The 14,245-nt window shown below is 38.6% G+C and overlaps 1 protein-coding gene across 1 annotated transcript; it reads left to right on the top strand.

Moving 5' to 3' along the window:
• The first annotated feature begins 6,208 nt into the window (after positions 1-6,208).
• LOC307016130 (zona pellucida sperm-binding protein 3-like) lies at positions 6,209-10,201 on the top strand. The gene is made up of 9 exons (XM_079645167.1): positions 6,209-6,785; positions 6,880-6,983; positions 7,060-7,234; positions 8,305-8,422; positions 8,830-8,912; positions 8,987-9,156; positions 9,301-9,456; positions 9,569-9,679; positions 9,765-10,201. The coding sequence occupies exons 1-9, from the start codon at positions 6,226-6,228 to the stop codon at positions 9,929-9,931; spliced, it is 1,644 nt and encodes a 547-aa protein (XP_079501293.1). The 5' UTR covers positions 6,209-6,225; the 3' UTR covers positions 9,932-10,201.
• The last annotated feature ends 4,044 nt before the right edge of the window (positions 10,202-14,245 follow it).

Here is a 14,245-nt window from a genome sequence, read left to right as displayed (position 1 = left end):
AAAGTCGCTGGTTTATTTATGTCTGTAGGCCGTTGTTGTGAGTGTGGAATGAGCATATACAACGTTAGCTTAGCCTGGTCGACCCAATCTCCATTCAGAAAACAAGCATTTTAAAAGGTTTTTCGCCTGCCGTCTTGTCTGCAGACTTGTCAAGCATTAATTCATGGTTTTTACTAACCGGTATCAGTATGTTGTTACTTCGGCATCTTTTAGAAACGTGTATTACAATTTAATCACGGTAAAATATGTTCATTTTGTTGTAGTTGTAGCTCCCGAGCCAGCGCGTCTTGTTTGAATGATGCGAGTAAACACTGCGGTCAAGCCAGCCGTCTTTCACTTTTGCGTGGTCAAACCAGCCGCCCCTGTATTTTGAGTGCGCGATTAGTTACAGGTTTACGGTAATGCAATAAAACAACCTTGGGAAGCTGGATTTCAAAGTAAAGGATGGCATGTGGTTCATTTCTATTATTTGCGATTGAGGAACAGGGTAATTTATGAGAATAATTTTAGGACTTATTGCTTTATAAACTTGTTGCACAAATACTATGAACTACTTTTACTGTGTACTTTTTGAGAATGGCAAAATTCCCTCCAGAGAACAAGAAGGAGTATTTTTATCTGTCTTTGACGTGGGATAAAAAACATTTCTTCCATAAGTAGTTTATGAAACTGCCATGTTTGTACTTAATACTTCTAGGACTACTTGCAAACATAATATGAACTACTTTTACTGTGTACTTTTTGAGTAATTTGAGTTTCAAAGTCCTCTCCAGAGAACAAGAATGACCACATTAAAGTTGACAAAAATGATCATTCTTGTTGTCTGGAGAGGACTTTGGAACTCAAATTACTGAAAAAGTACACAGTAAAAGTAGTTCATATTATGTTTGCAAGTAGTCTAAGAAGTACTAAGTACAAACATGGCAGACTCATAAACTACTTATGGAAGAAATGTTTTTTAGACCACATTAAAGTTGACAAAAATGCTCATTTTTGTTCTCTGGAGAGGACTTTGAAACTCAAATTACTGAAAAAGTACAGAGTAAAAGTAATTCATATTATGTTTGCAAGTAGTCCTAGAAGTATTAAGTACAAACATGGCAGTTTCATAAACTTCTTATGGAAGAAATGTTTTTTATCCCACGTCAAAGACAGACAAAAATGCTCCTTCTTGTTCTCTGGAGGGAATTTTGCCATTCTCAAAAAGTACACAGTAAAAGTAGTTCATAGTATTTGTGCAACAAGTTTATGAAGCAATAAGTCCTACAATTATTCTCATAAATTACCCTGTTCCTCAATCGCAAATAATAGAAATGAACCACATGCCATCCTTTACTTTGAAATCCAGCTTCCCAGGGTTGTTTTATTGCATTACCGTAAACCTGTAACTAATCGAGCACTCGAAATACAGGGGCGGCTGGTTTGACCACGCAAAAGTGAAAGACGGCTGGCTTGACCGCAGTGAGTAAACACAGCTGGCAGCAGCGGTGAAACTCGAGCGATTAGAGCGAAGTCGCGTCCGGTGTGAACGCAGCATTACAACGACCCCTGATAGATCTTGCGAGAATGTGTATAAATATAGATACATTTTCATAACAAAACAATGGGGTTGCTATAGCAATGGTAAATCATTGTTAATAATTATTGTGAGGAATAATTAACATTAACATGTGATCAGACAGTCCTTCACATACAGTAAATTAATATGTATTCTGATTATTATTAATAATAATATTATCGTTAAAGGTGAACCGTGCAATTATGTTAGTCAGGAAGTTTGTATCAAACAAGTAGCCCTTCGTATTACTCAGTACCCTTGAAGTAGCCCTCAGTGACAAAAAGGTTGGTGACCCCTGCTCTAAACAAAGCCACACAACTGGTCTGAGGAAACATACCCATAAATAAAAACAGATTACACTGTATGAACATTACATGTTGATGTCAGCTGTCAGGACAGACACGTATCAGTTTTTGAAAGAGGAAAATAAAATGTGAATTTCTCTTAGCTTCAAAAAGCTGAATGAAAATAAGAATGCATGCCAACCTCGTCTTCATGGTCTTTTCAGTTATGAACTCACTAATAAATACTAAAGCTGACTCACATTGTACTCCTCCTCTTTCCTTCAGTCTTTGTTAGGTTTTGTGGACAGCCTCACTTTATTTATTGTTCTTCACCTCTGAGCAGGAAGGGGAAATCAAAGCAAGAACTGCCGTTGAAACGTTGCAGTTGGTTTTGCACACACTGATGTTTAACTTAATTTCTGAACTGAATCAGACTCATCCACTGGATTAACACCACTAATGTGTAAAATTACTCAAAAAAACCCTTCTCAAAAAAAAAAGCTCAGTATTTGCTAGCAATAATAAACATTGCTCACCACGAAGTACTTTATATATAACACTTTTTTATAGTATTATAGTAAGTCTTCTTATAGCGATCCTGTTGTGATATTATCAAGTGAGAAAAGAAGATATGATAACATCACTTTCATGTTGTATCACTGGATATGTCTGGTGTCTGCAAGATGAGTGTGAAAGTGCAGGTCAGGAGGAGAGTCATCAGCAGCAAAGGGGTGGATATATATTATAAGTTAGTGTCCTGTAAACATGTACGCCGGCAGAGTCCGATTCAGGAGCTCTCATAAATAGTAATAAATATATTTTTTTAAAGCTTAGGTTGTGTTTTGAGCGCACCACAACAAGTGCTATTTACATACAAGACAATACAATGTGTCCAAATATAAAGGAGATAATAATAGGAAAGAGTGAAAGAGGTTAGGTCAATAAACCTTGATAAGAATGGGTTCACAACATAGATTAGCTCCATGGCATAATGCCGAAACCCGCAAAATAAAGCAAAAGTCGAGACAACTTGAAAGGATATGGCGTTCCACTAAACTTGAAGAATCTCGTTTAATTTGGCATATTACTCTCAATGAATATAAGAAAGCACTGCGTAAAGCGAGAGCAGCCTACTACTCTTCATTAATAGATGAGAATAAGAATAATGCAAGATTTCTTTTCAGCACTGTAGCCAGGCTGACAGAGAGCCACAGCTCGACTGAGCCTTCTATTCCCATAGCACTCAGTAGTAATGATTTTATGTGCTTTTTTAACGATAAAATTGTTACTCTTAGAAACAAAATCAATGACCTCTTGCCTTTGACCAGTATAGTGTTATCAACAGCTCCCGGAAACGTAAGTTCTAATATTACACTAGATAGTAAACTAGAATGCTTTTCAGCCATAAACCTTGAACAATTCAATTCAATGATTCTCTCTTCTAAACCATCAACTCTTAGACCCGATTCCAACTAAGCTGTTAAAAGAAGTTTTTCCATTAATTAGCACTTCTTTATTAAATATTATGAATATGTCTTTATTATCAGGCTATGTTCCACAATCATTCAAAGTAGCAGTGATAAAACCGCTTCTTAAAAAGCACAACCTCGATCCAGAGGATTTAGCCAACTATAGACCTATTTCTAATCTTCCGTTCCTCTCAAAAATTCTTGAGAAAGCAGTCGCAAAACAGCTGTGTGATTACTTAAAAAAGTATGATTTATTTGAAGATTTTCAGTCTGGCTTTAGAACACAACATAGCACAGAGACAGCTCTGGTTAAAGTCACAAATGACATTCTAATAGCCTCAGACAAGGGACTTGTCTCTATTCTTGTCTTGCTCGATCTTAGTGCTGCATCTGATACTATCGACCATGATATCCTATTGCAAAGACTAGAGCACTTAGTTGGCATACAGGGAACTGCTTTAGGATGGTTTAGGTCCTATCTATCTGAACGCTCTCAGTTTGTGCGTGTCAACGATGAATCTTCCATGCAAACCAAAGTTAGCCATGGAGTGCCACAGGGCTCAGTGCTTGGACCTATTTTGTTCACACTATATATGCTTCCGTTAGGCAATATTATAAGGAATCATTCTGTAAACTTTCATTGTTATGCGGATGATACTCAACTATATTTATCAATCAAGCCTGATGAAATTAATCATCTAAATAAAATTCAAGACTGCCTCAAGGACTTAAAAACGTGGATGACCTTACATTTTTTGATGTTAATCACGACCAAAACTGAAGTTATTGTACTTGGCCCGAAGAATCTACGAAACAAATTAAGGAATCTTGGTGTTATATTTGATCAGGATTTATCCTTTAACACCCACATAAAATCAATTTCAAGGACCGCCTACTTCCATCTACGTAACGTTGCAAAAATCAGGCATATCTTGCCTCAAAACGATGCAGAGAAACTAGTCCATGCATTTGTTACTTCAAGGCTGGATTATTGTAACTCCTTATTATCAGGGTGTACCAAGAAGTCAGTCAAGTCGCTTCAGCTGATTAAAAAATGCTGCAGCTCGTGTACTAACCAGAGTTAGGAAAAGGGACCACATTACTCCTGTTCTGGCTGCCTTACACTGGCTCCCTATAGAACACAGGATAGAATTTAAAATTCTTCTTCTCGCCTACAAAGCCCTTAATGGGCAGGCGCCATCTTACCTTAAAGAACTCATTATACCCTACTGTCCTACTAGGGCATTGCGTTCCAAGAATGCAGGGTTGTTGGTTGTTTCTAGAGTCTCTAAAAGTACAATGGGAGCCAGAGCCTTTTCTTATCAAGCTCCACTTTTGTGGAATCAGCTTCCAGTTTGTGTTCGGGCGGCAGACACCCTATCCGTTTTTAAGAGTGCGCTTAAGACCTTCCTTTTTGATAAAGCTTATAGTTAGGGCTGATTAGATTCAGCCCCTAGTTTTGCTGATATAGGCTTAGTTTGTCGGGGGACATCTTACTTCTTCCTTCTCTCTGTCTATACCTGTGTACTCTCATGTTCCGATTAACCCAGCTTCCCCAAATTTCTTTCTTTTTGGTGTCTATATACGCCGGGATCCGGAGTCATGGATGATCCTGCGGTCCTGTGTCATGGATCGCGAGTACTGGATCTTGAGTCGTGGCTGTGGTCCTGGATCATAAGTCCTGGATGGATATCCTCGTGGATTCATCTTCCTATTATACACACATGCATTTCCAAACATTTGGACTACCTATGTTGCAAATGTATTATCTTTTCAATTTACACACGGCATCTATTGCACGTCTGTCCGTCCTGGGAGAGGGATCCCTCCTCTGTTGCTCTCCCTGAGGTTTCTCCCATTTTTCCCTTTAAACTGTGGGTTTTCTCTGGAAGTTTTTCCTTGTACGATGTGAGGGTCTAAGGACAGAGGGTGTCGTATTGTCATACTGATATTCTGTACAAACTGTGAAGTCCACTGAGACAAATGTAACGTTTGTGATATTGGGCTATAAAAATAAACATTGATTGATGGTTCGCTTGATATGTCAGTGGTTAGAGCTGGAAGCCCATATGCAGCCAACGCTGCCGAGTAAACCAGTTTGAATCCTGAACCAGCCAAACTTTTATGGCATGTCCTCCCCTCTGTCTCCCCCTTTCAACTCAAACATTTCCAATAACGGCCCTCTGGACCGAAAAAAACAAAAAAGTATGAACAGAAAAAAACAAAATGGATCAATCTAAAATAACATAAAATATTTAGGCAACAGTACAGGGTGAACATCTGAAATGGATAATTAAGAATATAGTTTTGAACTTTATATTTCGTAAGTCATTTGATTTTAAGTATTTGGAGGCATTTTCAATACTTTCTTTGTTTGAACTGCATGGATCGATTTGTATATGTGTCTTATGTTTCAAACAAAGATCAAATTGTATTTATGTAGCTCCAAATCACAAGTTTTACATTTGTATTTGATTTTATTTCATTTAGTCTGTACAGATCAACAAAACATGAATGATAGTTTAAAAACATAATAAAATGACACCATAGACCACAATAATAATGTGATGTGTACAAATTAAGGATCCAGGGGGATGTCAAAATGCTTCCTGCATGGTTTTCATGAACTGCAACAGTAACGTTTTTTTTAAAATCCAAAGTAACAAGCAATGAAGCAAATATATGCACATTTTAAACATGTGAAAACGCCCTTCACCTCTCTCTCAATCAGCCTCATGTTTTGAGTTCAGAGTGTGCAGCCAATTAACCTGATGAGTGTCTCATTGGACGCAGGTGTGCTCCTCTGATGAGGATAATGATCGGCTAGAGTTTAAAAAGCTCCACCGCTCACCCTGAACCATAGGCCTACTTTCAGTCAGTCAGGAAGACAGAGAGCAGCTGACCAGTTTCAGTTATGGAGGCCTTTAATTTTCAGGTTATCCTCCTTGTAGGACTCTGTGTTAGCACCTCTTTTGCTTTCCCGCCCACACGTTACACACAAGATGCTTCGGTTCAGAGCCTTGCAAACACAGGCAGGTCTGAACTCGGGCAGCAGAAGTCTCCGGCTGAGGAACCGCAGCAGGTGAACACCATCAGAGTGACCTGTCATCCAGACTCTTTGGAGATTGTTATCAAAGCCGACATGTTTGCGGTTGGAGCTCCTGTTGATGGTGACGAGATACGCCTTGGAGTAGAGACCAACAACCAGTACTGCAGAGCTACAGCGTCTTCAGCAGATGAGTACAGTATCAGTGTCGGACTTGTGGAGTGCGGCACCAGACACTGGGTAACTTTAAAATATATTTCATTTAAATATGATTCATTAGCTTCTAGTTTTAAACACGTCTACTCTCCACAGGTAACTGAGGACTCTCTGATCTACACAAACCTCCTCATATACTCTCCTGAGGCCTCTCCATATGGTGTTGTTCGAATGGAGGAGGCTGTAATTCCAATTGAATGTCATTACGAAAGGTCTTTGTCTCTTTTTGTTTTTAAAGCTCACATTGTAAACATCTTTGAATGATGTCTGTCTTTTTTTTTTTAAATTCATGTTTCTGTTTCTTAGGAATTACAGTTTGTCCAGTTCTTCACTCATGCCTACCTGGATCCCCTTCATGTCGACCCAGGCTGCAGTGGAAATGTTGCAGTTTAACTTGAGAATCATGACAAGTGGGTTTTGATAATCTCATGTTACGAGTTGTCATGTCTCTATTTGCACTTAGTACTTTTTTCTGTCCGTGTGCAGGTGACTGGCAGTACAAAAGAGGCTCTAATGTGTTTCATCTCGGTGAGCCCATCAGCATCGAGGCCTCGGTCAGAATTGGGCATCACATTGGGCTCCGAGTGTTTGTGAGCAGCTGCGTGGCTACACTGAGCCCTGACATGCACTCCAGCCCCAGGCATGCCTTCATTGAAAATGGGTAAGGCTGCAAATTGCTAAATGGCAAAAAGTAAAGTGTTTTTCTGACCCTAGAGGGAGCTGTTTAAATGTGTAAAAGGCTCTTCAAGTGGTTTAATTCAGACACAAGCAATGCTGACTCGAGTGACGGGTTAATAAAAGATCAGTCCTTTAGTGTCGTCTTCAAGTTAGCCGTTAGCTAAGGCTTACAGCAGTTTGCTTTTAATTTTTGGTATTCTAGTTTTTCATTTCTGTGCCACTATTGGCAGATGCACAGGTCAGATTTGTGCAGTTCTGACTCTAAAGAACTACTTCCAGAACTTGCCTATAGAGAGGCGAAGTCCTGCCCATCTACTTCCGACCGATGGGACCTTATTTCGGAAAAGTTATGTATTGAAGTCAATGGAGAGAGAAAGATTATCTTTTGACCCTGTTTCAATTGTGCAACGAATTACACATATGATGATTGTCAATTAAAAAAAATCCACGTCACAAAAGTAAGTTTTTCGTAAAACTGTTGAAATATAACACAATGAGAAATGCGCAACTAGAAAGACTAATCCCGCTCCCGCATGCTGGCTCTTAGGAAGCGACTAACTCCCCTTTTTGTGTGTGTACAGCTCTCAACATGCCCAGACTTGGAGTGATTTTCACCTCTTTTAATACTTTTCGCCTCTTTCTGAAAGAAGTGAAATGTGCCAACGTGAAGGCCGTCTTGGTGTTGGTGCGGGACGGGAGAGGTAGTTCATTGAGCGGTTTTACACAAAGTGTTTTTTTTTTACTCATTTTACGACACACTTTTATTTTTTTGACTTGCAAAATTATCTTTTAAAATGACAAACATCATATGTGTAATTCGTGGCACAATTCAACCGGAATCGAAAGGTAATCTTTCTCTCCCCATTGACTCCAATGCATAACTTTTTTTGAAATAAGGTCCCATGGAGGTCCTCCTGTAAAGGGAGGGACTTCGCCTCTCTATATGACTAGAAATGTTAGCGGTGGAGTTGCATTGTGGGTAATGTGGACTCTGGTTATAGTAGTCAATGAGTGCTAATTTAGTGTTGCTCTTTTTGTTTTTCCTCATCATAGGTGCTTTGTTGACTCTCAGCTTCCAGGCTCAAGGTCTCAATTCTTAGCCAGGACACAGGATGACAAGCTCCACATGTCCATTGATGCCTTCAGATTTTATAATGAGGACAGAGGGGAGGTGAGGCTCTATTAAATTGCCTTAAACATGATTGTGTGTGCATGTTGGTCACTGGTCACCATGGGAAAGCGTGCATTCGCCTCCCTGGGTCCACGTCTGTGGAATCGGCTTCCAGAGAACATACGGACCTCGGCATCACTCAGTTATTAGGATATGCCTCAAAACCCACCTGTTCCACACCGCATTTTACAGACTGCCTTTACTTTATTTATTTATTTTTAAACCTTTTTATGCTCTTAACCTTTTATTTGTATTTTTTATATTGCCTTTTTTTTATCCAATATGCTCCTTTAGATATCTTTTTACTTATTTTTCCCTTTGTGAAGCACCTTGAGATGAGGTTTGTCTTTAAAGTGTGCTGTATAAATCAAATGTATTATGTTTCCCTACACCTGCTTTTCTCATAGCTCTACATCACATGTCACCTGTATGCTGTGCCAATAAATAACGCAGATGCACCAAACAAGGCGTGCACTTTTGTGAATGGAAGGTAAGTGAGATCCAGTCTAAAATATGTCAAATTACACACAAGTATTGGTGCTGAATGTTTTTTTTATTTATCAGATGGCGGTCCACTGATGGTAATGACTACTTATGTGGGCAATGCAAAAGACCAGTTGGAGTTGAGCAAACTCCCAGTAAGCCCAGCAGCCCGAGCAAGTTTAGGCCTCGAGGGTTTGTGAAGCCAGAAGAGCGTGAACCGCTCTGGAGGAGCGGACAGAAGAGCAGTACAGGTGGGGAGCTTGTAGAAACTTGTATGATGAATATTGGCTGCAGATGTTGTCATAATGATCAATTGTGACATGTTTTGGCATAGGTTTTAGACATGATGATGGCTGGGTAACTGAATTAACATGCATTATGCTGGTTTGTGTTAGTGTGGGAACATCAGGCCAGAGTGGGTCCGATGATGGTCTTGCCAGCCAAGCAGAAGAGCCAGCCCATACCTGCAGAGGAGTCTTCTTCCATTCTTGATAAAATCAGCAGACCTACAATGTATGGCAGCCAGTGGAGGGGTGGAATAAACAGAGTTGGTAGGTCAATACCGGTATTGAATTATTCTTTGTTCATTTGAAGCCTTTAACAATCTCTAAATTAAAATTGCCCATGATGAAATCTTAATGTTGAATGGTTTTTCTGTCAAAGATCAGAGGAAAGGACTGCTTCCTGATTCATCATCGACCCAAAACCAGGTGGACGTTCTGACTTTAGCTTCTGAGCAGAATAAAGATGAAGACAAAAGTGGAACAGACAAAGGTTAAATGTGAAAAGTCTTAACCCTTTTTTAAATGGCACTCTGGAATGCACCTTTTACAGTAACACATTTATTCTGCGACTACAGATGAAGATGCTGAGGAAGTTCCTGAACTTCAAGAAAAAACCTCTCCTGAGGCCCACCTGCAGTCGAAGGCAGCGGTGCTGAACAGTACCCACACAGCGGCACTCGATGAAGTTCTCCCAACTGCTGCGGTTACTGTGGCTGTGCCCCCGCTATCCAACAGAATCTGACCTTTCTGAAACAATGGACCCAAGAGATAATACATGATTCAAACTTAATTTGTTTGCTTTTTAATGTTGCAATACACAAAGAAAACTGATGAGCTGCTCACAGCTAAAAACAATTAAATGCACACAATTGTTTTCTAATGAGCAAAAGTGTTCCATCTAACTGTAAACATTTAGGAGTGGACTCAAAATTGCAATTGGTCTTCCATGTCTTTTCTTGGGCTTGTCTGCTGCTAAAAACGGTTCTACACCATGGCATTTATTTTCTGGGGTGTCATTTGCTTTAGTTGTAACAGCTGTATAAAGGTGATGTATTGGAGGTCAGCCAGTTTATATTTGAACTTCAGTTACTGCAACAAAGCCTTTGTACATGAGTAGCCTCTTTTTTAAAAGGGGAGTTACCATGGGGTCCTGGCAATATAATGACCTGAACATTAAGATATAAACATGGTCTCATAACTTTGTGTCCAGGCCCATTGGGTTTTCTGACTGAATTCTAATAAAGTACCTAGACCTCTACTAGGGTAGTCAATATGTTTTAGAGTTACAATTTGATGGTTTACAAAGTCCTGAGTTGTTACTTTAGCTTAGCAAATCTATTCACTCCTGTTTTGGGGGACGGATTAAAATGCATTCAAATGTAATTTGTTTCGTCAGGTGCTTCAATGATGCCAAAGAGGAAGGATCAAATGCACTTTTCAATCCAAGAACAAGATCTTATACTCTTCAGCTGCAGCTCGATGCCTTCCTGTTTTCCCAGGACACAAGGAACTCAGTGAGCCACTTCTATAACCTGAATGACTGTCATGTTTGGAAATGCTTCAAAGTTGTATAATGACATTTCTTTGGTCTCTCTTATATTAGATTTGTATCACTTGCCAGCTGAAAGCGACCTCTGAAATGCAGAAGAGCAGCCCCGTCAACAAGGCCTGCAATTATATAAATTCAAGGTGCTTTTATTACTTTTGTTAATTGTTGCTCCTTACTGTAATATTGCAAAAGGTTTGTCAGTGTATCATTTACAAAGGCTCATGTTAAAAAGTATTTATAAGCTAAAACTGGTTCAAATGGTTGCTATTAATATTTCTTGCTGCTTAAGTAATCAAGTTACTTAATTAAGGAAACATATTTTTAATGAGGTCTAACGTTTACTGTAAATATAAGGATAAATACTTTCTAAAATGAATTTTCCATGCTGTCTCTGTAGAGCCAGATCAATGTAACAGTGATGCTTACCTCAGCATTTTGACTGAAACCGTACACATGTGAGAGGAATGTGCTAAATGTAAGCTTTAAGAATATTTTAGAATGTTGACGCTGCCCATGGAATATATGTATACAAATAAATGGTTATTTCAACATTGGATTTGGGTGTAGATGCCCTCAACTCAAAGCGAAAGGAAAACAATGATTTAATTCTGTATTCTAATCATCAGATCGATAAATGTCGATGGCATTGATGATCTGTGTCGATGTTGCGACGATGCATGCTCCAGCAACTCTCCCACCGGTCATACAAACCTCAGAAGTCTGATCCCTGAAGGTAAACTGTAAATCCTACAGTTTTATAACTTTCATAATCTGTGATCTGTCTGTGAAAACTGTCCCAACTAAAGATTATTTGACTCTCATTTTCATTTTTATTCATGTTTCAGATTTAGCAGCACGTGAAACTGTTACTCTGGGCCCTTTAATGGTTTCGCCCTACAAGTAGGCGAAGCACAACAATCCAGACAATAAAGGATTCAACATTTGTCTATCAATCTCACCCTCCCTGACCAAACTTCAGTGTAATACTTACAGCTTAATACGAGCAACACAATTATTTTAATGATTGTTTAGTAAGGAATGTGTATACAACATAAATATTAAAGAAACAAGGATGTTTAGTCTTTACTGTTAATACCTAACATGGCTCTAAACAAAGCCACACAACTGGTCTGATGAAACATCCCCGTAAATAAAAACAGATTACACTGTATGAACATTACATGTTGTCAGCTGTCAGGATAGACACGTATCAGTTTTTGAAAGAGGAAAATAAAATGTGAATTTCTCTTACCTTCAAAAAGCTGAATGAAAATAAGAATGCATGCCAAGCTCGTCTTCATGGCCTTTTCAATTATGAACTCACTAATAAATACTAAAGCTGACTCACATTGTACTCCTCCTCTTTCCTTCAGTCTTTGTGAGGTTTTGTGGACAGCCTCACTTTATTTATTGTTCTTCACCTCTGAGCAGGAAGGGGAAATCAAAGCAAGAACTGCCGTTGAAACGTTGCAGTTGGTTTTGCACACACTGATGTTTAACTTAATTTCTGAACTGAATCAGACTCATCCACTGGATTAACACCACTAATGTGTACAATTACTCAAACAAACCCTTCTCAAAAAAAAATGCTCAGTATTTGCTAGCAATAATAAACATTGCTCACCACGAAGTACTTTATATATAACACTTTTTTATAGCATCATAGTAAGTCTTCTTATAGCGATCCTGTTGTGATATTATCAAGTGAGAAAAGAAGATATGATAACATCACTTTCATGTTGTATCACTGGATATGTCTGGTGTCTGCAAGATGAGTGTGAAAGTGCAGGTCAGGAGGAGAGTCATCAGCAGCAAATGGGTGGATATATATTATAAGTTAGTGTCCTGTAAACATGTACGCCGGCACAGTCCGATTCAGAAGCTCTCATAAATAATAATAAATATATTTTTTTAAAGCTTAGGTTGTGTTTTAAGCTCACCAAAACAAGTGCTATTTACATACAAGAAAATACAATGTGTCCAAATATAAAGGAGATAATAATAGGAAAGAGTGAAAGAGGTTAGGTCAATAATCCTTGATAAGAATGGGTTCACAACATAGATTAGCTCCATGGCATAATGCCGAAACCCGCAAAATAAAGCAAAAGTCGAGACAACTTGAAAGGATATGGCGTTCCACTAAACTTGAAGAATCTCTTTTAATTTGGCATATTACTCTCAATGAATATAAGAAAGCACTGCGTAAAGCGAGAGCAGCCTACTACTCTTCATTAATAGATGAGAATAAGAATAATGCAAGATTTCTTTTCAGCACTGTAGCCAGGCTGACAGAGAGCCACAGCTCGACTGAGCCTTCTATTCCCATAGCACTCAGTAGTAATGATTTTATGTGCTTTTTTAACGATAAAATTGTTACTCTTAGAAACAAAATCAATGACCTCTTGCCTTTGACCAGTATAGTGTTATCAACAGCTCCCGGAAACGTAAGTTCTAATATTACACTAGATAGTAAACTAGAATGCTTTTCAGCCATAAACCTTGAACAATTCAATTCAATGATTCTCTCTTCTAAACCATCAACGTGTATCTTAGACCCGATTCCAACTAAGCTGTTAAAAGAAGTTTTTCCATTAATTAGCACTTCTTTATTAAATATTATGAATATGTCTTTATTATCAGGCTATGTTCCACAATCATTCAAAGTAGCAGTGATAAAACCGCTTCTTAAAAAGCACAACCTCGATCCAGAGGTTTTATCAAACTATAGACCTATTTCTAATCTTCCGTTCCTCTCAAAAATTCTTGAGAAAGCAGTCGCAAAACAGCTGCGTGATTACTTAAAAAACTATGATTTATTTGAAGATTTTCAGTCTGGCTTTAGAACACAACATAGCACAGAGACAGCTCTGGTTAAAGTCACAAATGACATTCTAATAGCCTCAGACAAGGGACTTGTCTCTATTCTTGTCTTGCTCGATCTTAGTGCTGCATTTGATTCTATCGACCATGATATCCTATTGCAAAGACTAGAGCACTTAGTTGGCATACAGGGAACTGCTTTAGGCTGGTTTAGGTCCTATCTATCTGAACGCTCTCAGTTTGTACGTGTCAACGATGAATCTTCCATGCAAACCAAAGTTAGCCATGGAGTGCCACAGGGCTCAGTGTTTGGACCTATTTTGTTCACACTATATATGCTTCCGTTAGGCAATATTATAAGGAATCATTCTGTAAACTTTCATTGTTATGCGGATGATACTCAACTATATTTATCAATCAAGCCTGATGAAATTAATCATCTAAATAAAATTCAAGACTGCCTCAAGGACTTAAAAACGTGGATGACCTTACATTTTTTTATGTTAAACACGAAACTGAAGTTATTGTACTTGGCCCGAAGAATCTACGAAACAAATTATCTAAAGATATACTAACTATGGATGGCATTAATTTGGCCTCCAGTGAGACTGTAAGGAATCTTGGTGTTATATTTGATCAGGATTTATCCTTTAACACCCACATAAAATCAATTTCAAGGACCGCCTA

Source organism: Notothenia rossii (genome assembly GCF_949606895.1).
Source record: "Notothenia rossii genome assembly, chromosome: 8".
Lineage (NCBI taxonomy): Eukaryota > Metazoa > Chordata > Actinopteri > Perciformes > Nototheniidae > Notothenia > Notothenia rossii.
This window is presented reverse-complemented; position numbering and strand designations above follow the sequence as displayed.

What these genes read in the sequence shown, in the direction of transcription:
- LOC307016130 (XM_079645167.1), top strand. Translation starts at nt 6,226, where the DNA reads ATGGAGGCCTTTAATTTTCAGGTTATCCTCCTTGTAGGACTCTGTGTT. An exon ending in CGGACAGAAGAGCAGTACAG is followed by an intron (nt 9,157 to 9,300) that starts GTGGGGAGCTTG and finishes GGTTTGTGTTAG; the next exon opens with TGTGGGAACATCAGGCCAGA. An exon ending in GGGTGGAATAAACAGAGTTG is followed by an intron (nt 9,457 to 9,568) that starts GTAGGTCAATAC and finishes TTTCTGTCAAAG; the next exon opens with ATCAGAGGAAAGGACTGCTT.